The sequence below is a fragment of the Anguilla rostrata genome, chromosome 12 (assembly GCF_018555375.3).
Source record: "Anguilla rostrata isolate EN2019 chromosome 12, ASM1855537v3, whole genome shotgun sequence".
Taxonomy (NCBI): Eukaryota; Metazoa; Chordata; class Actinopteri; order Anguilliformes; family Anguillidae; genus Anguilla; species Anguilla rostrata.
The window spans coordinates 37,342,166-37,368,108 of NC_057944.1; the positions used below are offsets into that span (position 1 = coordinate 37,342,166).

Consider the following 25,943-nt stretch of genomic DNA (forward strand, 5'->3'; position numbering starts at 1 on the left):
TCAGTGACTTTCAATGTGGCACTGTCATAGGATGCCATCTTTCAAACAAGTCAGTTTGTCAAATTTAAGCCCTGCTAGAGCTTGCCGTTATTGTAAAGTGGAAAGTGAACATATAGGAGCAACAACAGCACAGCCGTGAAGCGGTAGGCCACACAAGCTCACAGAATGAGACCGCCAAGTGCTGAAGTGTGTGGCGTGTAAAAATCGTCTGTCCTCGGTTTCAACACTCACTGCAGAGTTCCCAACCTACATCTGGAAACAATTTCAGCGCAAGAGCTTTGTGAAATGGGTTTCCATGGCCAAGTAGTCATACACAAGCCTGAGGTCACAATGCATACTGCCAAGCGTCAGCTGAAGTGATGTAAAGCACAGCACCATTGGACTCTGGAGCAGTGGAAACACGTTCTCTGGACTGAGGAATCACACTTCACCGTCTGGCAGACTGAGGGATGAATTCTGTGTTCGGCCGAATGCATAGTGACAACTGTACTAGCCTGAATAGTGACAACTGTATTGAGACAGTTTGGTGGAGGAGGAATAATGGTCTAGGGCTGTTTTTCATTGTTTGGGCTAGGTCCCTTAGTTCCAGTGAAGGGAACTCTTTATACTAAAGCATACAATGACATTCTAGAGAATTGTGCGCTTCCAACTTTGTGACAAGAGTTTGGGGAAGGCCTTTTTCTGTGTCAGCATGACAATACTCTCATGCATAAAGTAAGGTCCATAAGTGGTTTGCTGATTTTGGTAGGGAAGACCTTGGCTGCCCTGCACAGAGCTCTGACCTCCACCCAATTAAAAACCTTTAGGATGAAATGGAATGCTGACTGTGAACCAGGCCTTGCACCCAACATCAGTGCCCAACCTCACTAATGCTCTTGTGGCTGAATGTAAACAAATCCCTGCAGCCATGTTCCAAAATCTACTGGAAAGCTTTCCCAAAAGAGCGGAGGATGTTACAGCAGTAAAGTGGGGTCCAACTCTGTATTAATGCCCATGGTTTTGGAATGAGATGTTCAACAAGCACATATGGGTGTGATGTTCAGGTGTCCACATACTTTTGGAAATGCTGTGTATGTATATGGCCCAGGACTGTAAATATGCCTAACAGGAAGAGACACATGAAAGAAGGCAGAGAGAGACAGAACAGGTATAAAAGCAGAGGTAGTAAATCTACTCACAGGGTTGTAGATGGGCTGGTAGCCTGGAGGAGGTTGGAAACGCATGATGATGGCTTGAACAGTGGGAGACCGTCAATGAAAATCAGGTACCAGACTTGCTGGTAGATTGGGAGAGTATACCTGGACACCTCATCTTATATAGCCTTCTGCTCCCGGTGGGTGGACCTGGGGAATGTTCTAGGGGTAGGGTGGTTTTTCTCTGGGCTGTTAGCAAGCAAGGGATTTGCATTTGTCCCATGAGCATACAGAGGAAGTGAACAGGCAAAAACATGTGAAGTCAGAGGCGTCACTAGGGGGGTACGGGGGGTGCGAAGCGCACGGGGTGACACCATCAGCGGGGAGGTGACACTGAAAAGACCTGTAATACATATTTTTGACATTATTACATTCACATTGGTCATAATCGACAACTGATAGCCTTTGCTAATAATGTCGAGCATATTTTTATTGGGGTTCTAGCTAATGGCTGTTATAGTGGCATAGTTAGCATAGCAGAATGCCTCAAAACTTGCAGCTGCTTTCAGAAGCGCAGTTATAACCCCTAGACAGGTGAGCATATCAGTCATATGTTGAAATATGGAAATTAAAATATTCTGAACGTGTTTCTAAACAAATGCATGTACAGTACAAAGTAAGCAGAGCACAGCTAACAACTCAAGCAGTGTTTAATGTGACTGGTGTTCATTTCAGTGGATAGTGCATTATATTCAGCAAGTTATTTTTTTGTGTCTGTGCCTCAACCCTGCTTAGTCTCAAAATTATGCTCACTGCTGTTAGATTTACCTATAGACAATTACAATACAGAACAGTTCATGCAAATATGACAGATTTTCCCTGTCAAATAGCAGCTATCTACAGAATCCTTTAGATCTGCGCAGTCAGTTTGTCCTGAAGGATTTTCATGACCTGCATGTTTAATGGGCTTAAACAAATATGTGTGCTTTATCACCAGTTACCAGATACTGCAGTTTTTAAAATAACATTTGGGTAACACTTTTTGGGTAAGCACCGTCAAATAGTGTTACATTTGGGTAACACTTAATTTGACAGTGTTCCTCATAACATGGAAATGAGAGAGTCATTACCACGACACAATATCTGTCACAAAGTGCCATGTCCATTCCTAATAATGACATCCCTTTGTTATGAATGAATGAATGAATCATTGCATTTACATAGCACTTTTCTGAACACTCAAAGTGCTTACGGTGATGAGTGGGAACTCACATCACCAACCACCAATGTGTAGCACCCACCTGGGATACGACACAACCTGTAATTGTGTTATGACACAACTGACATTACAGCCTGCAAAGGAAGGCACATATCCAATGACTAATTGATCAATCCATTACTCTTACCGATCCACATTATCAAGTAATCCCGTGATCAGCACAGTGACGTGCCACTGTCTTGATGGCAGAATATTCACCTGTGCGTAGAAAAGTGTTCTTTGCGAGGTCTGAAAGACAACGCAACACTTTTCATCAGGGTTTCCGCTGGTCATAGCCAGCTGTGGTTCTGCACCACTGCACAATTCAGAGTGCCACGGCACCATAAACACCGTGAAATCGAATACGTCTTAATGCAATTCCCGACAACATTCAATGCAAATTTTTCTGAAAATTAATCTGACCGCCACAATGTACGAAACCCTCAAAACGGGCATCTTTGATAACGTATGCGCAGTGCATATCATTACATTACATTAATCTGGCAGACGCTTTAATCCAAATACAAAAATGCAGTAAGTGCTGAAGATCATTGGAACAACTGCACAACTAAAAAACACAGGTCCAATAAGGTACAATACTCATTATGTAACAGTTTTCCAAAGCCATCATTTTTGCTATGTTTGTAAGGTGATAGTAAGTTGATTAAGCAATTGTCTTTACGTGGCTATTAACATTTAGGTCCGAGTCCATAACTAAACTTAGATTTGACTTGATTTGTAGTCATCAGAGAAAGGGATTCAAGGTGATTTTTAGTCTTTCCTGTTTGGCGCCAAAAACAATAATTTCAGTTTTGTCTTCATATAGCTGGAAGACATTCTGGCACATCCAATTATTGATTAGTCCAATTCAGTTGTTCAGAAAGTCTATGGATCTGAGTATCATCAGTATAATTATGGTAGGTGATTCTGTTGTTTTATATAATTTGTGCTAGAGAGACCATGTAAATTTTAAAAAGGAGTGGCCCATGAATCGTCACAGGAACCCCACATATCATCATTGTTCGCTCAGATATGTAGTTACCAATAGACACAAAGTAGTTTATATCTTGCAAGCACAATTTAAACCAATTTAGGACTGTGCTGGAAAGCCCAACCCATTTTTCCAGTAGGCTATCAATATGTTATGGTTGACCATATCAAACGCGGCACTGAGATCCAATTTTTACACGGTCAGTATTTAGACAAATGTAAACCTTAATGAGAGAAATCTCAGTGTTATGGTGGGATCGAATATTTGAGGTCAAAAAAGTGTTGAGTTGCATGAAAACAGCTTTCTCAATTATTTTATTTAACAGGAGGTTTGATATTGGCCTGTAACTGTAAAAAAAATAACTGTGGTTTCAAATGCTTCTGGGAAATTGCCTGATATAAGAGAACTGTTAACTATATGCAATAAGTCTGATGCAATGTAGTCAATAATATTCTTAAAGAAGCTTGCCGGTAAAGTATCGAGGCAACAGGTAGAAGATTTTGTATGCACAACAATTTCCTCCAGGGTTTCATAGTCAACGGGATTAAAGTCTCTCATGGTAAATACATTAATTTTATGCAGGGTCATATTTAAGGGTAACATTTATTTTTTGTTATGGAGGTGCGGACAGCCTGTCTAATTTTCTGAATCTTGTCAGTGAAGGAGGAGTCATTGTACGCCTCAGTGGAAAGAAGTTCAAGGGCAACTGACATTGGTGGGTTTGTTAACCTATCAACATTGGTAAACAAAGCATGCACATTTTTTATGTTTTTGTTGATGGGGTCAGGAAAAATTGATTGTCTTGCATGCCTCAATTTTAAATTGTAGATATGAAGTCTCTCTTTGTACATGAAGAAAGTGAAAGTTTCAGAAGTGATCTGAAAGAGCAACATCAGTTACAGCAGTCTTAGAAATATCAAAACCTTTACAAATAATTAATCCAGCATATAGCAGCATACTGTGGTGGGCTCACAAAGTTAAAAGGTATCCAGAATACAACAGTTTGTTGGCACTAATGTCATTGTGGTTATCAACACGAATGTTAACATTGGCAGCAATGACTACAGAGTCAAAGTCTATGCAAATAACAGACAGTAGTTCTGTGAAGTCATAAACAAAGTAGGAAGAATATTTAGGTGCTTGCGCTGGTTCTCATTACTAAACAAAGTCACCTCCTTTCTTACCTACTTTCATAAACTTGACATTATTAGGGGCTGATTCAACAAGAATTACTGCACTATTATTTTGGTCTAACCAAGTTTCAGTTTGAAACATAAAATCAAGTTTGTGCTCTGTGATAAAATTATGAATTAGAAGTGACTTGCCGGCTAAATAGTTGACATTTAATAAAGTTAACTTCAAAATACTAAAAACATTCTCCAGCAACGATTGTGGTTCATGAGGGATAGATAACAGACCATGTAAGTTTGCAGTGCAAGTTGAAGGTACTTTTTTTCAGTGGTGGACAGTAACGAAGTACATGTACTTCATTACTGTACTTAAGTACCTTTTTCAAGTATCTGTGTTTCCATTTTGGGAGACTTTTTACTTTCACTCCACTACATTTCAAACGAAATATCTTACTTTTGACTCCACTACTTTTGTGCGATATCTGTCTGTTACTCGTTACTTTGATGTGGAGAAAATGGATTATCTAAAAGATCCTGTAAACACCTCACAGCTAGACCAATGAGGGTTTGTAGCTGGAGGGGAAGGCACCGCGTGTTTTCCCTTGGCTGGTGTGATTCAAAACCGGAGATGTTAGTCATTTTTCCTCTGTTCGTAAGAACAGGGCACAATTATACCTAAGAATGCACTGGTTCCGTCGCCGCGGGTCAGATATGAAGGCGCTGCTTCATATCCCGCTTAAGACTGCCCTGAAGCGGACCAGTAGCATTCTGGTTACTCTCCGTTCGCAAACGGGGCTATGCTGTCATCAGAGATATATCTGATCTGTCGCCGGACTGTCAATATTCCAATGGGAGCATCAGAATATTCACAAATGCGCGGAACAACACATCAAATATATCCATGACCACAGCAAGAAAGCGTAACAGTTACTAGGTTTTACCCTCGTGATAATCTGACTCCATGTTACATGATAATTTAAAATTTGGGTTTAACTATACGTGGAACTTGGGAGTGGTTACACTCGACTCTATCTTGTGCCATCATTCCTCAATATATGCTCCCGGGTTTAGCACTATTGTTAAATCTCAGTTCGGTGAAGAATCCAGAGGGTAGGAGGCTGACCACCATAATACATGCCTTCCTTGCATGGATAGTGCATAGATAGTTATGAGCCCAGGACGGTGCGTATCTATCGGGCTCCTTCAGGCGAATTTGACAAGAACCGGCGTATAACGCCCATGGGTCCTCTTAAGCCAAAACACCAGAACCAATACCACCAATCCCGTTAGCGGGCAGATCGTGGTCGCCTATCTAACTTGAAGACCTCACTAAAGACGTTCGCTGTACTAGACCCCTGATCAGTAGGTCCTAGTCATAATTGTCCCCCTGAGTATTTAATCGGAATTTCGGCTGAAAAGAAGATAAAATGGATTAGAGTCATGAAGACCACTCAAGTTAAAATAAGAAGAATTTATTTAACAGGCAGGTAGGTCATTAGCTTCAAATTCAAAATCAATTATAAGGTTTAAAAACATAAATACAGGGTAAAAAGTTCTTACCCAGCCTGTTTAGCTACACACGAAATCACAGAGTCTGCGCAGTGTGGGAAGTCGATTGCGATCTTCCTTGACTAGCTACACACAGAGCACAGAGTATGTGCAATGTGGGAAGTCGATTACGATCTTCCTTGTCTATCTACACACAGAACACAGAGTATGTGCAACGTGGGGAAGTCGTTTACGATCTTCCTCGATTGCTTTGTCTCCCTTCCTTTTAAGCCAAATCCTGCGTTTGGTCTAGGCGGCATTGCCATAAATTAACCTGGCCGAGTCAAATCTGGAATTTCAGCCCCCACCATTTGGAGGCGGTTGTTAAAACAATTAGTGGGGAAATTGGGAAAAGGAGATGATTACCAGAGAGGACATTCCATTGTGGTAGTATTTTTCCCCAAGTTTCTAAAACTATGTTTTTTCAAATTCTATTTGGTATGAAACATATTTCATTCAATTGTTTGAATTACCTTGAATACGTCCATACCAAACATGTCAAGTGGATGTAATATTATGGTGCAGTTGTCATGAAAATACCCTTTTGTTTAACCATTTTACATGCAATCCATGTTATTATTACATAAGGCATAAAACAATAATACAATGAAAACATGTGCATGGTTTGTACGGTTTTCCGGGGTTTGTAAATAGGATAAACAGATGGTTTAAAGTCCAGATCCAGAAAAGAAATAAAAAGTGTAATGGCAGAGGGGCCCACATAAGGGCACTGTGGTACTGTCCCGCGCAGTTGCCCCACCATTTGGCCAGAGGCCTGATGACCCTTAATGACCCCCACAACCATAAACAACCAGTCCAGTTCCCCTTATTTCAATCTTGTCCAGAGGGTAACAGTCCAGAGAGCCAAATGGCCTGCTCATCCAGAGGAAGTCCGAGTAACTTATTGTTTTACCACAAGGCTCTCGGGTCCTTTGAAGTACAGGTACAGTTTGACTTCCCTCTTACAATCCTATAGAATAATAATACGACATCACTTTCATACTGAAGCCTACCAATCAGGGCGCAGCGTGCGTTTCAATCGGCTCATGACACTTTGAACCAAAGACGTTAGCTAGGGGGGAGGGCGAGTAGAGACAGGCGATTTGGAACACAGAGAGACAGTTTAACAGTCCAAGTACATGCTCGGTCCATCAGCAAACATATGCCTCAGTCACGCTCAGATTTTCTCAAGAATAATAGTATTTTCCAAGAAATGACGAAATTCATCGATAAAATTTTGCCAGGTGCAGTGCCTTTTACCTACGAGTTGGGGTGATAAAGCGTTGTTTTCACTGCTACCACAGACTGAATGCGTAATGCAGCTATAATGAGACAAAACTTTCGAATACGCTGGGATATAAAACGGTATTACAAAAGTAAAATTAGACATATTATACATTGTTAGAAATCTTATTCTGTCACCTATTGGATCCATTAACTGTAGATCAAGCCAGATTGTACTACAAAGGACGAGAACACCGAAAGCAACATGTGTGGTATTAGAAGCTGATGCCGTTTTCTGGAGTAAGACCGGACCAGAAGCTGCTGCACACGTCTTGTTGATGGTGTTGTTGCCCTTTTTAATACAGTCTGGCTTGATTGAGAATTCATTTATTCAGTAGGTGAGAGTATAAGCTTTCTAACCATGTATAACATGTCTAATTTCGGTTTTGGAATATCGTTTTATAGGTCAACCGAAAGTTTTCTCATCATCGCATTCACTCTAGCAGTCAAAGACACTGCAACTGACGCAACGTTGTCAACGATTTTTCGTAATTTATTGGGAAATACTATTATTATTGAGGACTTCTGGGTATGCCTAAGCCATATGTATGTTGATATACCTAGCTGACATTGTTTTCATTTGTAATTTTGCATTTGGAACAGCGTTTTTATCGCATTCACTTCCGCATTAAGCTATGACCCGTTGCCTGTGCTATATCCTTTCTGGTGGCTAAGTTGCCAGGAAATCTCAATGTATTTTGATATTTGATAGTGAAATATTGAAATTGATGGTGCCTTTGTTCCATTTTTTGTTTTATTAAACTGTGAATATGCATTTATACCATAGTTTTCACTCTTACATACAGTATGCTAGGAGGTGAACAATTTAGTTTGCCTACTGTATTTTAAAATGGTTTGTTATGTCAGCAACCCCTGACAAACATAACAATACTAAATAATAGTACTTTTTACTTTTGATACTTAAGTATTTTTAAAAGCAGGTATTTTTGTACTTTTGTAGAAATTTAAATTGAAGACTTCTACTTTTAGTGGAGTAATATTTAGCAAGGGTATCTGTACTTTCACTCAAGTATAGGATTTGTGTACTTCGTCCACCACTGATTTTTTATTTTTTTTAAACTCTTTTTGTGATTGAAACAGGAATATGAGCACCAGATTCCATCCCAATATTATAGTGCTGAGAGATGGTTGTTCTAACTGGAATATATGCCAGCTCAAGGTTGCATGTTTCAAAAGGAACAGTGGGCCCCTGACTGGTGCAGAAACAAGTTGTGTCACCAGTCTGGCAGGGGCCCTGAAGCAATCAGTTGTTTTCATGGCCTTGGACGGATGAGGTACTATGTGTCTTGGTGGCGCCAGCTGATATGAATGACATCGAGATCCCAGAGCTTGTCCCCCAGGGCAAGTGGATCGGGCGGTGGATGGGTGATGACAGTAGCAGACCAGTCCGTATTTATTTAATTACTTATTAAATTTTGGCACGTTTTGTCCTCCATACCCCACTAATGGAAACAAAAATTGTGCAAATAAATAAAAGCAATTCTGCAGTGAGTTTTTCCTAAGGGTAAGAAAACCTCCTCAGCTTGCACGTTTTGGATAACAATTGTAAACACATTTTTAAACACATTATCTGCACCACAAACATGTTTTCTTAATTCAGTGACTTTCGATGAAACATTCTGTTTGGCTTACTAAAAGATACAAGTAAGCTAATAAGATCAATGTTATCCAATGGATTAATAGTATTAACTGTATGAACATAACAGTGGCTTTGTTATAAGTTAGCTAATCGTTAAGCTTGTCTCGGGAATGACACGACTCAAGACCCTCCATGAATTACAGTAGATGCATAAAGCTGGTCCTGGTCGGAACACGCAGACACAGTCCCTACGTGTGTTCTGTGGCACACCAGCTACTAGCTCACTCTGAAACACACATCTTTTGGACATTTCCCTCTTATGAACTTAATTGATGGTGTACTGAAAAATAAAAATAATAAAATAAAAAAGTTTCTTTTATGGTGGTTACTGCCATGGATATTATGAAACACTCTCTTGGAAAAATGAGGCAATCTTTAGAATGCGTGATAGTGTTTATTAACTGACTTTGTGAAACGCAGCTCCTAACACCAGTAAACAAACAGCCTTAAAGAGAGGAAGGCAGAGAAATGAGAATGGGAGCTGAAGACTCTGGAGTGGGTGTGTAGCACTAAAAGCTGGGATGTGAGGGGGCTTCAAAGCAGGGGATCACAGCAGTGACATCATAACAGTGACATCAGAGCAGTGCCATCAGGTCAGGGCATCAGAGCAGTGGCATCATAACAGTGAGATCAGAGCAGTGACATCAGAACAGCAAGCCTCACAGAAGTATGTGGGACAGCTGCACGCCCCCACTGATGTGCAGGGTGTCAATCTTAGTGAATGGCTGGAACCGGTGGTAAAAGTCGAACATGTGCTTCCCGTTTCCAAAAAACATAAGCTTCTGCGTCTCACAGCGAATCAAGATCTGCGGGATGGGGGACCAAAGACAGAAAACAAGTAAAAGAGACGATGAGTTCAGGAAAACAGACAAATGAGAGAAAAATAGAAGGGAAGTAATGAACCATGAAGTTAATGCAGTAAACCTGGTTACACACTAACACTGCACTACTGTGGCCAAAGGAGATGGACGGAGACAGAGGGGTAATGAGCACATACGTTTCAGTACATTACATACAATGTTACATACATACTGTAACATAAGTGCAACTACAATGCTGACGAAATTCCCCATTTAATGAAATAGTAAGTGCTTGGTGGGTGGGGTTAGGAACATACTGTTTAAAAAATGGCACACTTTGCTTTAGGCTACCACAGACACACTTAGGACCGAGACATATAGACTCCTGTTTAAGTGAGAATGGCCTTAGTTCTGTCGACTCACCTCAAAGTACCGCCCCTGCCGGAAGGGGTTGAACTTGACATCTCTCTCCTCGGCCCCCCATGTCCCACGCAGGTAGCTGTTCCGCACCACTGACCCCTCGTTCAGCCGCGGGTTAAAATGCAAGGCGAGGTCTCCACTACTGCTCACATTGAAGTTAAAAACAATCCTGTAGAAAACACACATACATACACACACACACAGTATGTGTTACTTATTACACACTGTAATGTATGAAGAAAAGGTGTAGGACAGCTTAGTTTTATTGATTTAAAAATTCAGCACCATGTCTATTGACATGTCCACCAATTCCCAGCCAAATCTAGAATATGCAGTTCATTCAGGAGAGTGAAGAAATTTGTGGTTCTCTGAAACATGTGTTGTCACCAACCTGCTTCCTTTCAAACTGCAGACTACAGTTAAGCTTGCATAGAGTAGAGTCGGAGGAAGACCTTTCATATGTGGCTTTAGCACGCTCTCCACAGGCAAGTGATTGACCACACAGCAATGAAATGCGGACCCCTTACCGACTCGAACCCTCCTGTAACTTGAACGACGCAACTGTCAACCGTGCTTTTTCTTCTGAAGCCACTGCCAATCACTTTAATGCCCATTTTAAGTCAGTTGCACACAAGCTTGTTGGTAGTCTTCCTCCCAGCCCAGCCAAGCATCTATGGTCTGGATTATATTCAAGGTTTTTACTCAAATCTAGGTGTTATAGCAAATCATTCCTCTTTTAATCCTTTTCAGAGGATAAAATTGGAAGTTTGTTGAGGGGCCTTAACTGTGTGAAAGCTACAGCCTTGATAATACCCTTCCTAGGAATCCATAGAATGCAGCTGATCTTAGAGCACCCTGTGCTGCACGCATTATTAATTTGTCTTTAGAACAAGATATCGTACCAAATAACACAAGACATTCTAAGGTTATCCCACTATATACGAAGGTCAAACAAGGGGAATTATAGACCTATCTCTCTTTTGAGCATTACTTTTAAATTGTTGTAAAAAGTAGCACATTAACAGTTATATCACTATATCAGTGATTCAAAACTGACAATTGAAGTCAAGCTTCAGTAAGTCTTACTGAAACGACTCCTGTTGGTTGTATTTAACTGACTTTATTAGATGCAAAATGGATGCCGTAAATTATGTGATATGATTTTAATTGATTTGCAAAAGACACTGCCGTGGTACCCTTGAGCAAGGTACTTAACCTGCATTGCTTCAGTATATATCCAGCTGTATAAATGGATACAATGTAAAATGCTGCGTAAAAAGTTGTGTAAGTCGCTCTGGATAAGAGCGTCTGCTAAATGCCTGTAATGTAATGTAATGTAACAACATGGACCACAACTTGCTGTTTAATAATCTGTCATCATTAAGTTTGAGCCCATTAGCCTTGAATTGGTTTGTATCACATTTGATCTACATAAATTAGAGGGTAGAGGTTCAGAGTTGTCTACCCAAGGAACAACCTATAACGTGCAGCAGCCTACAAGGTAGCCTCTTGGGTCCACTATTATACTCTATATTCAACAAAATTGAAGTCAGCTAGTGCAGAGACTTTGTTTTTATATACTGATGATTCAGCAATTATAAATTTACAAATAGCATCAGGTCAAAACCTGGTTTATAGTAAATCTAGAAATACAGGAGTGTTTTCCACTTAGAAGCTTAATGTTTTTTTTTTTTTTATCATTGTTGGATACTGCCTAGCTATATGGTTCGGTGCCATCTTTGCTGTTAATATATTAAGCACAATGGAAATACGTCTGTGACTTAATTGTGCTGTCCTGGACATTTAAGCTAAGATGTAATCTTGTGATTGCTTTACTTTTACTGTCAAATAAACTAAACTAAGCTAAATTGGCCACAATCGGTGCTGGTATGGTCTGGAATGCATCCAAGACTGTGGGACTCAAACATGGTGCCTTAACCCAATGAGCCATCCAGCAGCCCCTGCTCTTAATTTTGAAATGATGCAGTTTGCACACTGCTTTCATAACCAAATATTTTAGGCATCATTCCAGTTAAACCAAACCCCTGTAAGACCCCAGGTGTGTTGTGAACAGCTGTTCTCTAAGTGGAATAAACCACTGCAGTGAGGTTAATTTCCAAGAGAGTTTATATGATGGTGTGATGTGGGACATGCAGTTCAGGAGAGGGAGAGTGGTGTGGTGGAGAGGAAGAAAGGAATGGGCAGATTAAGATAAGAAAGAGAAAGTTAGGAGAGGTACACGTTACCATTCGGCATCAGGTAGCACTCTGCCACTGAAAGCAATGGTCTTCATTGGAGTCAATCCTCCTGGGATCATCCTGGTGTAGGGAATGGGCTAAACACAAAATATACACCGTGTCACACTCATCTCTGAATTTCTCTCTGTTTCTGTCCCTTATTCTTTCTCTCACTCTCCCTAATCATTACCTTATTCTCTCTCTCAAACACACAAACACAGATGAATGTTGTTATGTGGAATTACTGTAAACTAAACAGGATAAATCACTACTCTGTCATCATACACAGAGTTTCACACCCTTCATTCAGACTGTACTCAGTACTCACTGGGTTGTAGATTGGTTGTTCATCCATCATCTGAAATGAGAAAAAAGGATTGTGCTCATGAGATGGTGTGAAAATAGGAAAATATATTCACTCATTTCTTAATTCAGTCACTGTCCCACTCCTTCACTCAGCCACACTCAATGACTCACCGGCAGGAATCTCCAATTGTACCATGATCCTCCTCCTACCTCATCACCTGTACTGCCCTGGAGGAGAGAGACAGGTGATGAGTGCACACTCTGCACAGGCTAGCACAGTTAGAGTACAGCACCCACTCTACTGCGCACACAGGCAAGGCAGCTAGCGCACATTTACAGAGGTGAAGTTCAGTTCAGAAAAGGATGGACAGATTCAAAGTCAAATTCAAAAGTTTTATTTTACCCCAACACCCCCATCCCCCTCATTATGCTTACAACGTATTCCACAGTACTGTACGTGTGTGTGTGCGTGTGAGAGAGAGAGAGAGCAAGAGAGAGGGAGTTAGACATGCATGGGGCTCCTCCTCACCTTAATGATGGCGATGGACTTCACAGAGACATCTCCACCGACTGTCAGGGAGGTCACACGATCCAGCGGTATGCGGTGCTTGTACATGTGGATCATACAACCGTTAACGATCACCTGCAGGAACCGGAGGGGAAGGCAAGGAGTCAAAGAGGCCGCTACTCATTAAAACTTCTGTTTAAGCCATTTTATCCCCCCATAGCATTTCAATCTGTCAATTCAGTGTCATGCCATACTTTAGTAAATAAGATCATATTCATCTGCAGCAAAGAGGCAGTAGATGTATGCACACAATACAAAAACATACACACACACACACACACGTTCGTATTGCTATACTTGTGAGGACTTCCCATTGACTTACATTCATTCCGTAACCTCTAACCCTAACCTTAACCCTAACTCCAACCACTATATGCCTAACCTTAACCCTAACCTTAACCTAATTCTAACCCTAACCCTAAGTCCTAACCCTAAAACAGCCTCTTGAACTTGTGGGGACCAGCAAAATGTCCCCACCTTTGTAATTTTCCTCATCTTTCCATCCTTGTGGGGACATTTGGTTCTCACAAAGATAGTAATACATGCCCACGCACACACACGCTCAAAAGGTTCTTGCCCTTCTGACCTGGTAGCCCTTTAAGGTGTCACTGATGAGTAGGTCAAAGTCCTGGCCCTTACGAAAGGGCATCTGGCCGAGCTTCTCCTCGATTTGCCATCCACGATTCAGGAGGGTGTTGAATGCTAAAAGCTCAGTATATTTGAAATTGACTTTGAAGTGCATGGCAATATCACTCCCAGCCTCCAGGTTTATGTGGAACCTGCAGAGGGCGCCAGAGGGCAAAAAACACATTATCACAGGTTCTTTTGAGATACTCGGCTCTTATAATCGTCCTCTGTTCTTCAGTCCTGTCTGCATTTTAGCTACAGGAGGATCCGGTTGGCAACAGGAGTGTGCGGACCTTATTACATTACAGAACGTCCGCGGCAATGGTACTGTTCTTCATCATGCCCCTTAATGAACTTTGAGATAATGCATGAAATTGGAATGTTTTGGCTTCACTGTTAGGGAAACAGGGCTTGTAATATTAAGAATACACAGATACATATCAGGTTTATCAACAGGAATTGTCTCATTGTTTAGCTGTTGCTGTTGACCAAAATTAGATCAGATCATGTTACCCATCACCGTATCCTGATTCCTGAAGGTGAATTCCAGGAATTAGCCTAGCCTATCCAACATCTGTCTGTAATGTAGGCTACAGTATAGTACAGTATATATAATAGTTACTGAAGTCTTACGTAACCAAGCCATTTAATTTTTATCATTCTTTTATTATAACCACTACTACTGCTGACATTACAATGTGCATTTATCCAAAGCGCTTTACAATTGATGCCTCTCATTTACCCATTCACACACACTCACACACCAACGGTGAAAGGCCGCCATGCAAGGTACCAATGAACTCGTTGGGAGCAATTAGGGGTTAGGTGTCTTTCTCAGGGACACTTCGACACGCCCTGGACGGGGGATCAAACCGGCGACCCTCCGATTGCCAGACAACCGCTCTTACCTCCTGAGCTATGTCGCTGATTTCAATAAATCAACATTTGATACTGATTTATTGATAAGATGAACAGGAAAACATATTGAGGAATCATCTGCTTACTATGCATCAACAATGAAGAAGGTCGGGTGGATGGATGTACTGATGTGTCCTATTTGTGTCCTGGTGTTGAAAATAAAGGACTAGCACAAACTACAGTTCATAAATGTATGTGAATGTTGAAATATACAATCTAGATGCCATTAACATCTACAGAGGCTCCTTACCTGTTGATCTCACTGTGAACCTTTCCTTGGAAGTAAAGAGACGTTCCCGGCTTCAAACCACCATCGATGGCCTTGGAAAGTGGGGTGCTCTGCGCAACACAAAGACAGGGATTCACACATAGCAGTTTGTCTGTTGTGGTTCATAACCCTGGTGCTGGAGAGCTGTAGAGTCTGCTGGGTTTCACTGTCAAGCAGCATTTCATAAATCAATCAATTAAAACAGCTTATCACAGAGTTAACTCAGCTCATCAGGTTTATTTGGTATAAAGGGTCTGCTCTAGAGTGTGTGTGTGTGCGTGCATATTCATGCGTGGATGTGTGTGCATTGAGAGACCAGAATATTCACACTCACGCTCACATCTCCTGGACCTGGGTACTCCTGTATGAGTCCTTGTTCCTGAAACACAAACCCAGTTAGGGGTGGGGAACACAAAACAATGCACCTCCTCACCCAATCATATCTACAAATGTCTGAATACAAATACAAAGCCTAAAATGTAAAAAAAATATTTTAAAAAACATGCTGTGTAAGACACTAAAAGACTTACAACATGGCAATGGAATCAGTTCATTGTAATTAATCAATTAGAAGCCAGGGTTTAATCGTTTAATGGGATAAACTGACAAACAAAGTTATTTCTGCAGACTGTATTTGGAGCTGCCGCCAGGCAAACATAAATGTATTGTATCTATCAGTTTAAGAATAAAAAGGTTTCATAGCGGTTTAAATAGAGATTTAAATCGGCTTTTACGGGCGGCTGTTTATACTTTTTGTTCACTCACATCTTCTGGACCTGGATACCCTGGTATGACCTCTTGATCCTGAAATGTAAACTCAGTTAGGGGTTCATGGAGAACACAAAACAATGCATCTCCTAATACAATCATATCTACAACTGTCTGATTGCAAATAAAAAAAATATAATATAAAAACGTGTGCAGCTGGAAACATATTGTGCTTGCTTCCCGGGCAACATTGTTCACATATTTGCCTGCTTACTTTCTGTCTGACTGAAGGTTTAAAAATTATGTCCACTAGGGGGCAGATCATGGCTTCCCTTCCAATGATCCTGCCATCCATCCTAGCTTCCTGGCATCAGTCACGTCACTAGGCACACAGCCTTCAATCAAGACCTGGATAATAATAATAATAATAATCACCATGATGATGTTGATGGTCTGCACAAGGACATCCCCAACAATGACCAGGTCAGTCACCTGCTCCAGTGGTACGCGGTGCTTGTACATGTGGAGCTCACGACCATCAACGTTCACCTGCAGGAACCAGAGGTCAACAAAGCCTGAAATTCTAAATTTTGGTTAAAATGTATTTTTCATCCAATGCATTCAAACTGTCAACTGAATATCATGCTCTACTTTAGTAAATAAGGTTCTACTTCTGTGCAAGAAGGAGACGTTACAAGCATGCACACAATACATCACACACACACACACATGCACATACACACACCCTATTCTTCTGACCTGGTAGCCCTCTGAGGTGACATTGAAGACCAGCTCAAAGCTCTCCCCCTTACGGAAGGGCATCGCATTGACCTTCTCCTCCGCTTGCCATTCGCCATTTTCGCGGGTGTTGAGCACCACACCTCTCCCATCGCTGAATCGGGGGTTGAAGTGAACGGCAAGATCACCCCCACCCTCCAGGTTTATTTCAAAACTGTGGAGGGCAACAGAGAGCAAGAACAGTTTATCACAGGTTCCTTTGAGTCACCAGATAAGATACTCAGCTCTAATTATCCTCCTCAGTCAATCCACTGTGCTTCTAAACTACAGGAGGTTAATAAATTAGCAACGGGAGTTTCTGGTGATTTATTACAATGGTTTCTAACTTTCTAGTGGTTTGGCTTCATTGGTAGGACAAAGGAGACAGAATTTAAGAATACAGAGATGACTATCACAACTGACTTCAGAGAGGGTCAATAATAAAAAATTGAATATCACACGACACAAATATCTCACCTGTTGATATCTTTGGGAAGAGTTCCCCGCAGGTACAACAACATCCCCGCTTTCAAACCGCCATGGATGGGCTGCCTAATTTCGTCAGCCTGCACAACAGAAACAGGGATTCATACAGAGCAGTTTGCCTGTTATAGTGGTTCATAATCCTGGTGCTGGAGAGCTGTAAGGTCTCGGTTTAACTGTCAATCTGCACATAAAAATCAAATAATAGCAGCTATAGTTCTCATTTCACCTGGTATATTTGGTCTAAAAGGGTGCATGATTTGAAGGCAAAAACAAAAATCTGCACACCTTGCAGCTCACAAGGACCAGGTTTGCAAATATTTTGGTCTAGAACAGGGGTGTCCCAGTCTTACCTGAAAAGGGCTGATGCGGGTGCCGGTATTTGTTTTCACCCAATGCAACAACACCTAATTCAACTAATTAACTAACCCATGGTCTTCAATCAAGACCTCGATAAGTACAATCAGGTGTCGGGTGCTGGGCTAAAACAAAAACCTACACCTACTTTAGTACTTTTCAGATTCATTGAGATTCATTCATTCATTGAGATTCATTGGTGTGGATGGGTGTACGGGCATGCATGTGTGTGTGCATGCATAGTGAGATGCCAGAGTGGTCACACCAACCCCGATGTATCCTGGACCTGGCCATGCCTGTATAGCTCCGGGTCCTCCCTGAAATAAAAACTAAAGTTAGGGTGAGTGGGGGAGAACAATGCAATGCACCTCCAAATCCTACCATACCTACAAATACCTAATCACATATATAGATGCTTAAATGAAAAAACGTATGGTGTTTTAAGCAGTTTATAAGAGGACCTGCTAAAGGCACTAATGATAATATATGACATAAAGACAGAATGCACGTGGCTCCTCCTCACCCCCATGATGTTGACGGACTCCACAAACACGTCCCCACCGATCCCCAGGGCCAGCACTCTCGCCAACGGCATGCGGTGCTTGAACATGTAGAACTCACGACCGTTTACGCTCACCTGCAGGAGCCGGAGATCGAGAGCAGGAGGATGTTATTCAGAATGTCCGTTAGCAGCTTTTGTTTTTTTCTTTGAAAATAAATATTCCATCTGTCAAGTGAATATCATGGCCCACTCCATGAGGTTATCTGTGTATGGAGAAAAATTCCTGAGAAACGATTGCACGCAGGAACCACCAGAGGCACACTGCTGGAGATGTAAGCACTAGAGGCCACAAAGCTCAGATGGCATTCCAACCAATGAGGCAACAACATAGGATGAAAGACCAAACCATTATGAGCCAATTTGGGCTGAATGGTCTGTTCTCGTCATCATTCATCTTATGTTCTTATGAAAGAACCAGCCAAGGTCCCCTGGAAACTCCTGCTAAAGCATCCCGGCAGTGTGCTCCCTAAGCCTGGGAAAGGCTCAGACCCAATGGGGATTAAGATAACTTCCACCAACACCCATCTGTTTGGAAAGCCAGGACAGAGGATACACCTTCTGTCCTGAGGGGTCTACCATGCAGTGGGCAAAAGGTCAGCGCAAGGATGGCGGGCCTAAACTAAGCCACAGCACGATCACATGGCACCTCTGAGCTCTGGGTCAGGTCTTCCCTGGACAGGTGTGCTAATAACTCTCTCAAGGAAACCAAAGTATTATAATGTATATGTATGTAGGAAGAAAGAGATGTGTTGAAGATGGGTATCAGGCTATGTCTGGACTAATGATTGGGTATCAATATGTATACAAGCTCATACACATGCACAGATGTGTTTAAAGTTATAATAGAAGACAAAAGAAATAGAATTGAAATTACCTGTGCATAGGGCAAAAAACTGCAGTTCTTTATTGCAAAGGCACAGATATTGAACAACTGAACTGTTCTATTTAATAGTTTAAATTAGACTTCATGCTTATAATTAATTGTGTTTCGCTTGTGACGTTTTGACCGAGATTAAGGTTTGCTAGTTTGCTGATGATACCTGCTGTCACTGATTGAGTTGACATACTGAATGTTAGTTTGTGAAGATTTGTGGCACCAAAATGAATCACAAAAAAACTGCACTTCGATTTGTTCTGCTAGGGACTGGTAGAATGGGTTTTCCATACCTAACCAGTGAGTGAACACAGTGCACAAAATGTGCATAAATGCTAAACCATACACATTCAGGTTACAGGTTTGTGCAGATAAACCTGTCCCCCTTCCATTGACAAAATTCAAACCCTTACATTTTTCTCTGCAATAAGTTGGCATTATATGAAACACATGTGCAAACACACACAAACACACACACACACACACACACACACACCCACACAATTTCTTGTCTTTCTGACCTGGTAGCCCTGCCCGGTGACAATGATGACCAGCTCAAAGCTCTCCCCCAGAATGAAGGGCATATCAGTGACCCTCTCCTGCTCCTGGAATTTCCTATTCTTAAAGGTGTTGAAAACCACAAACTCCTTTGGGTTGAACCGGGGGTTGATGTATAAGGCCTTGTCACTGCATTTTGCCTCCGCAGACTGCAGGCTGACGTGGAACCTGCAGGGGGCGATAAACAGGATGTGTTATCACAGATTCCTTAGAGCAATGATTCTCAAACTGTGTCCTGGAGGCCCCTGTGTATGCTGGTTTTCGTTCCAACCACGAAAACAATCCAAGAATTTTAACAAGCTGTACATTTTTCTTAATTGCATTTCATGCTTTAGATGGATTATTTACTCTATTACACCACATTGTGCCAGAAATAGCTATGCATGCCATGAAAAATAAAATTCCCATGTTCAGTAGGTGTAACTACAACAAAGGAAATTGTATAAGAAAACACTATTTAACTGAAACTGAAATAAGCTGATTTTGTGAGGAGCTTGAACAGTAGCTTTGGCCAACTGGTTGCCTCTACAATAGCCTATATGTATTGTGATTTCATGATTCTCAATCACAAAGAAGAGGAATTCAGGCCAGTGAATTGGCACAACCTCAGATCGTAACATTCACAGAGCTGTAAGAATACCTTCTGGGTATGTTGATGCTATATTTTCTGAAATGTATGGTGTTATGCAAAATATAGTCTACTACTACAACTAACTTTAACTAACAGCAATATAAGGAGCTGGATCAATTTTGAGATTTAATGACAACCCTTTTATAAACTATCATCGTTTAGCTAAAAGGTGACACTGAAGTTTCTTTGGCTGCACGTCAAAAACATGCTGAAATTTCATGCTACTGAGTAATGTTTGCTGACAAATATTATCTTTGAATGTAAATGGTTAAGGCCACTTAAGTCATGGATTTCTTTGGTTATGTTGGCTGAAACGTTAGCATTTGCAAACAGTCACACAAAGAACAAATCAAATAGTTGGCTGATTGATAAGAGAAGAATAAAACTAATATAGTGCATCAAAAGGTTGGGCCCTCCTCTTTAAATGTTTCTTTACACAGACCTGTAATTGGCGATAATCCTCATTCATATGGTAAACTAAAGCTGATTTAGTTAACCATATTCATTTACTATCCAAAGCTCACGTAAATGAGCTTCTTCTGAATATGTTTGGCTCATAATCCATTAACCTCAGAAGAAAGACATCGTTCTTCTGTTGAGGATTATATGGCAGGCTGTTCTGAAAGTTAGTGGAACAAATGAAAAATGTGCCTAACCAAAAAAAAATTGCTCTAAACATGAAATAAATAAGATAAATTAACAGCTCGTTAAAAAAATTCCAAGACTGGAATTAAGAAAAAACCAGCATACACAGTGGTTCCCTGGGACTGTGGTTGAGAGTCACTGCCTTATACAACATCCATTAACTGTGTTCCCCTTCACTGCATAACAGCCATTGCATCCCATCAGATTTTAACAGCTTTTTAAATCACCTGCATGGTATTTATTTTATCCTATGTTAAGCTAACAATGATTTCATTCACACTTTTGACTTGACAAACATTTCAGAGCCTCATTCAATACTGTTGTACATCAAGCAAACTGTAGTCTATAGCATAGTCTCTCTTGACCTATAAAAACACCTGTCTAACCGATTCATGATAAAATAATTTAAGATGACATTAAAAATGACAGGGCTTGAACCACCTGTCTCGGGCCCATTCCCTGCAGTACCTTCCATGGCCAGCATGAGTCACCTTGACTATTGACAGGAGTTCCTCACCTGGTGACGTCACAGGGAATCGCTCCCTGAATGTGGACAGACATCCCCGTCCTCAAACCACCATAGATGGGCACCGTGTAAGGGATGCTCTGCACAACACAGACACTGGCATTAATACAGAGCACTTTGTCTGTTGCAGTGGTTCATAAGCCTGGCGCTGGAGAGCTGTAGGGTCTGCTGGGCCTTGCTGTCAATCAGCATTTCATTGATCAATCAATTAACGCAGCTGATCACACAGCTTAACTCACCTCACCTGGCCTACTCAGTCTAATGGGGTTGATGATTTTAAAGCAAAAACAAAAACCAGTTCATCTTGTGGCTCACAAGGACCAGGATTGTGAATTAATTTGTCTATTGAGACAGAATGTGGCTGGAGAGACGGAGGGTGTGAGTAATGTAGTAAAACACAGAGGAGGTGGTATGTGTGTGTACATGTGTTTGTGTGTGTGAGAGACAATGTGTGTGTATGTGTGCCTGCACATGTGTTTGTGAGAAACAGTGTGCATGTAAGTGTATTGGTTTGTGTAGGTGCATGTATGTGCGTGCATGTGTTTGTGTGTGAGAGACAATATTGGTTGTGTAGGTGTGTGTATGTCTGCTTTTGTGCTTTTCTGAGTGTTGTGAGAAAATTGTATTCACACTTACCACCGCCTGTCCTAGACCTGGATATCCCAGGATGTGTCCAATCCCTCCCTAAAACACAAACACGGTTAGCGGTGGCTGGGGGAACACAAAACAATGCACCTGCAGATCCAATAATATTGACATGTGTCTTAATGCAAATGCTTTTATGCAAATACAAATGCTTGAATGTAAAAATGCGCACTGTGCAAGACACTGTGCACTGCCTTAAAATCAAATTAAATCAAATTCCTGAATCTAAATGTTGAACTTTTGCTGCTCCTCACCCCGATGATGTTGATCATGTGCACAGAGACTTCTCCACCAATGGATAGGGCACTCACTTGCTCCACAGGCATACGGTGCTTGAACAGGTAAAAGTCACTACCGTTTACTTTGATCTGCAAGAAACAGAGAGGAAGGCAGGGTCAAAAATAGCCACTTTGCAAAATCTGTGTTAATATTTTTTCCTCCAAAACATTCATTCTATGATCTGAATATCACAGCCAAATCTGGAAAATGAAGTTACATTCCTCAGCAGTAAGTATGCATTTACATGTATGCATATAGTACACGCACACACACAAGCAAATAAAACACACACATACACAAAGCAAACATATCCAAGCGCACAGTTCCTGTCCTGACCTGGTAGCCCTCTGAGATGACGATAAAGAGCAGCTGAAAGCTCTCCCCCTCACGGAAGGGCGTCCCAGAAGGTGTCTCGGGAGTTTGCCAATTGCCACCCTTTTTGATGTTCATCACAGTTTCACTGGGCGTGAATCGGGGGTTGAAGTGCAAAGCAATGTCAGGGACTCCTACTAGCCCAGTCTGCAGGTTGATGGCGAACCTGGGGGGGGGGAAATTATGGGCATTAATATGGAGTTGGTCCACCCTTTGCTGCTATACCTACCTACATTCTTCTGTGAAGGCTTTCTACTAGATGTTGGAGCATTGCTGGATGCATTTGCTTCCATTCAGCCTGAAGAGCATTACTGAGGTCAGGCATTGATTGGGCAATTAGGCCTGGCTCGCATTAAGATTTGCCTTCATTGGAACCTAGGGGCCTAGTCCAAACCATGAAAAACAGCCTCAGACTAAGGGGTGTCCATATAAATATGTCATATAGTGTACACGAGTATGAAAAATTGGTTAACTGTGTGGCACTATCGCCCTCCAGAGTGACAATCAGAGGCTCGCCCTTCATACTAATGCATACTTTTGTACTCTGTTGTCCCTAAGAAAATAGTCAGATGGGTGGAAGGAAGCTTACAGGAACTGAACACTGCCAACAAGGTGATTTTTTGTGTTGCCATGGCTCCTCCAATGCAGCATTGAGCGTTCTCTTATGGAGCTCCTGTCTTACGGAACAGTCTCCCTGTGTATGTACGGGCTTCAGACACACTCTCTGTCTTAAGTGCAGGCTTAAAGCTTAGCATGGGTCTCCTGCCCTGTACCTCGCACTGAGTTCCAAGACTGCTCTAGCCTGCTTCCTCGCCCTGACTCCACAGGATTGCTCCAGCCCTGTCCCTTGCTCCATGATGTACTAGTGCATTGTTTTATAGGGTAACGTGCTTCACTTGTTTTGTACTATAGTTAGTTTGTACAACAGTTAGCGCACACACACCAGTCCCACAAAATCCAAATGAGGGGCTATGACATAGCATGTTTCCAACCTCTCCCAATGTAATTCCCAACCTCAGAAAGACCACTCCACTGAATGGTAAATGGACTTCATTTATATAGCACTTTTAGCCAAAGCGCTTTACAATTGATGCCTCTCATTCACCCATTGACATTGACATTCACACACACACACACACACACACACACACACACACACACACACACACACACACACACACACACACACACACACACACACACACACACACACACACAGTGAAAGGCTGCCATGCAAGGTACCAATCAGCTCGTTGGGACCAATTAGAGGTTAGGTGTCTTGCTCAGGGACACTTCGACACGTCCAGGGCAGGGGATCGAACCGGCAACCCTCCGACTGCTAGACAACCGCTCTTACCTCCTGAGCTATGTCGCCCTGAATAAAGGTGACTGATCCAAAAAATAAAAATGAAGTGCAAAAATTGATTGGAGATAATTACTGTGCAACATTTGTGAGCTTTTTTAATGACCATCAGCGTAATTGTATGCTAATGTTAATATCCCCAGGTTCTGTAAAACCCTAAGCAGGAAAACTACACTAGCGATGGGGGAGTGAGGTTTCATGAATTGAATAATATAGGTGGAACTATAGTGCACTGTCAATTTCTTGTTTCAGCCATTAAAACAATATTGTTTGTATATCGGAGAACAAAATGGATGGTTGCAATCAGGGAGTCACTGACAGCATATATATATATATATAATAGTTCCATGAAGCCTTGTTCATCCTTGCACCATTATATAGTGCCTGCGACCCATTCCCTGCTGTACCCTCCATAGCCAACAGGGGCTCCTCACCCAGTGGCACCATTGGGAACTGTTCCCTGGATGAACAGAGACATCCCCAGCTTCAAACCACCGTAGATGGGTCCCGTATATGGGACAATCTGCACGACAGAAACATTGGGATTAATGCAGAGTAGTTTATCTGTTGCAATGGTTCATAACCATGGTCCTGAAGAGCTGTAGGGTCTGCTAGGTTCCAATGTCAATCAGCAATTAATTGATCAATTAAAGTGTTTGAACACATGTTTATCTTCCTTCTCTGGTTAATTGGATGTAATGGGTTTACTATTTTAAGTCAAAAACAAAAACTAGCAGAACTTGCAACTCACATGCACCAAGGTTGTGTCTACTACAATAGAATGCAGATGGAAGGACTGAGATATTAGTGGTCAATCAGAGTGAGAGAAAAAGGCATAGAGTTGAAGGACACATAAGATATCAATAATTTGAGTCCATACTTTTGTTGATATTCATTTTCAGTCTAATTAAACGGTTAATTTTGCAGAGAGCAGACACCTGTTATTTAGTTCACTGGGTAAATTATGCACAGCATTCACAGTGCAGGTCAAAAATATCAGGCCACCTCTGCTTTTAAAACTTTAGTTTTCTTTCTGGTAATAACCTGTTTGCCACAATGTGTTTCCTTGGCCCCACACATCTAAGCCTAACTACTTATTTGCCATACTGTATCTCTTGCAACTCCAGTGTCTATTTCACTCTCATTACAGGCCAAAGGTTTTTAGGCTACCTGTGGTTTCAAAGAAAACCTAAGGTGGATAAGATTTCAGTCAATTGAGTTTTAACTCTCCATTGGGGGTACGCTATTCAGACTTCTGGTTTCAGACTACAGATTGTCGGAAGCTCAGTGTTCAAAGCTGATCCATGCCCAGTACCCTTCAAAGACTAGCCAAGCTTTCAGTTAAATTTGGATAGGCAGATAGGGGCCGGAGTTACTGGTCGGTTTGCAGTATTTCCCTTACCATTCATCCTGTTACGGTCTGACCCTAGATCAGGTCGTAACAATGACCCAGGACTGTAAATGTGCCTGGCAGGAAGAGACACATGAAAGAAGGCAGAGAGAGACAGAACAGGTAGAAAAGTAGAGGTAGTAAATCTACTCACGGGGTTGTAGATGGGCTGGTAGCCTGGAGGAGGTTGGAAACGCATGATGATGGCTTGAACAGTGGGAGACCGTCAATGAAAATCAGGTACCAGACTTGATGGTAGATTGGGAGAGTATACCTGGACACCTCACCTTATATAGCCTTCTGCTCCCGGTGGGTGGACCTGGGGTATGTTCTAGGGGTAGGGTGGTGCACAGCCTGCTATCAATTTTCTCTGGGCTGTTAGCAAGCAAGGGATTTGCATTTGTCCCATGAGCATACAGAGGACGTGAACAGGCAAAAATATTTGAAGTACAGGCCTGGGGCTGATGTGAACACCCCTCATCAGCACTCTGAAATCACAGAACCCCCTATCCTCCACCAAAATGCTCACTTTATTCTCGATCGGTGTGAGTTGCGTTGCAAAAAAAGAAGAAAGAATACCATGTAATGGTTATAGTTGTTGGTATTGCATTTTCTTTTGCATTGT

At 41.7% G+C, this 25,943-nt stretch overlaps 2 protein-coding genes across 6 annotated transcripts in view; both read right to left on the minus strand.

The window, feature by feature from the left end:
• Window positions 1-25,585, minus strand: part of LOC135235529 (uncharacterized) — a 45,694-nt gene extending 20,109 nt beyond the window's left edge. For 2 of the 4 annotated variants that reach the window (XM_064301080.1, XM_064301083.1), the window contains exons 1-9: window positions 25,473-25,585; window positions 24,363-24,451; window positions 22,530-22,731; window positions 22,169-22,282; window positions 21,906-21,953; window positions 21,261-21,349; window positions 19,431-19,635; window positions 17,997-18,110; window positions 17,743-17,790 (exon numbers count right to left, since the gene is read on the minus strand). In XM_064301080.1, coding sequence (XP_064157150.1) covers window positions 17,743-17,790; window positions 17,997-18,110; window positions 19,431-19,635; window positions 21,261-21,349; window positions 21,906-21,953; window positions 22,169-22,282; window positions 22,530-22,731; window positions 24,363-24,451; window positions 25,473-25,517 — 954 coding nt within the window. In that variant the 5' untranslated portion in view covers window positions 25,518-25,585. Of the gene's footprint in view, window positions 1-1,178; window positions 1,298-17,742; window positions 17,791-17,996; window positions 18,111-19,430; window positions 19,636-21,260; window positions 21,350-21,905; window positions 21,954-22,168; window positions 22,283-22,529; window positions 22,732-24,362; window positions 24,452-25,472 lie in introns of those variants that run through there. The other 2 variants (XM_064301081.1, XM_064301082.1) reach the window with 2 other exon arrangements.
• LOC135235540 (galectin-4-like) lies at window positions 8,622-17,216 on the minus strand. 2 transcript variants are annotated; one of them, XM_064301104.1, is made up of 14 exons: window positions 17,111-17,216; window positions 16,616-16,808; window positions 16,292-16,405; window positions 15,914-15,952; window positions 15,483-15,527; window positions 15,131-15,219; window positions 13,922-14,114; window positions 13,297-13,410; window positions 12,939-12,995; window positions 12,790-12,819; window positions 12,471-12,559; window positions 10,228-10,393; window positions 9,616-9,810; window positions 8,622-9,573 (listed from the first exon to the last, which is right to left on the minus strand). In XM_064301104.1, the coding sequence occupies exons 1-13, from the start codon at window positions 17,152-17,154 to the stop codon at window positions 9,664-9,666; spliced, it is 1,320 nt and encodes a 439-aa protein (XP_064157174.1). In that variant the 5' UTR covers window positions 17,155-17,216; the 3' UTR covers window positions 8,622-9,573; window positions 9,616-9,663. The 2 variants fall into 2 exon arrangements, with proteins under 2 accessions (XP_064157174.1, XP_064157173.1); XM_064301103.1 differs by having other exon boundaries at window positions 8,622-9,810; window positions 17,111-17,215.
• Window positions 25,586-25,943: the final 358 nt, after the last annotated feature.

Bases quoted from the DNA above. Each gene is read 5' to 3' on its own strand.
- LOC135235540 (XM_064301104.1), bottom strand. From the start codon at position 17,154: ATGTTGTTGTACCTGCGGGGAACTCTTCCCAAAGATATCAACAG. The intron at 16,809-17,110 runs GTGAGATATTTG...TGCCCTCCACAG, and splicing joins CTTCCCAAAGATATCAACAG to TTTTGAAATAAACCTGGAGG. The intron at 12,820-12,938 runs GTGAGTCATTGA...TTCTCATTTCAG, and splicing joins ACAATTGGAGATTCCTGCCG to ATGATGGATGAACAACCAAT.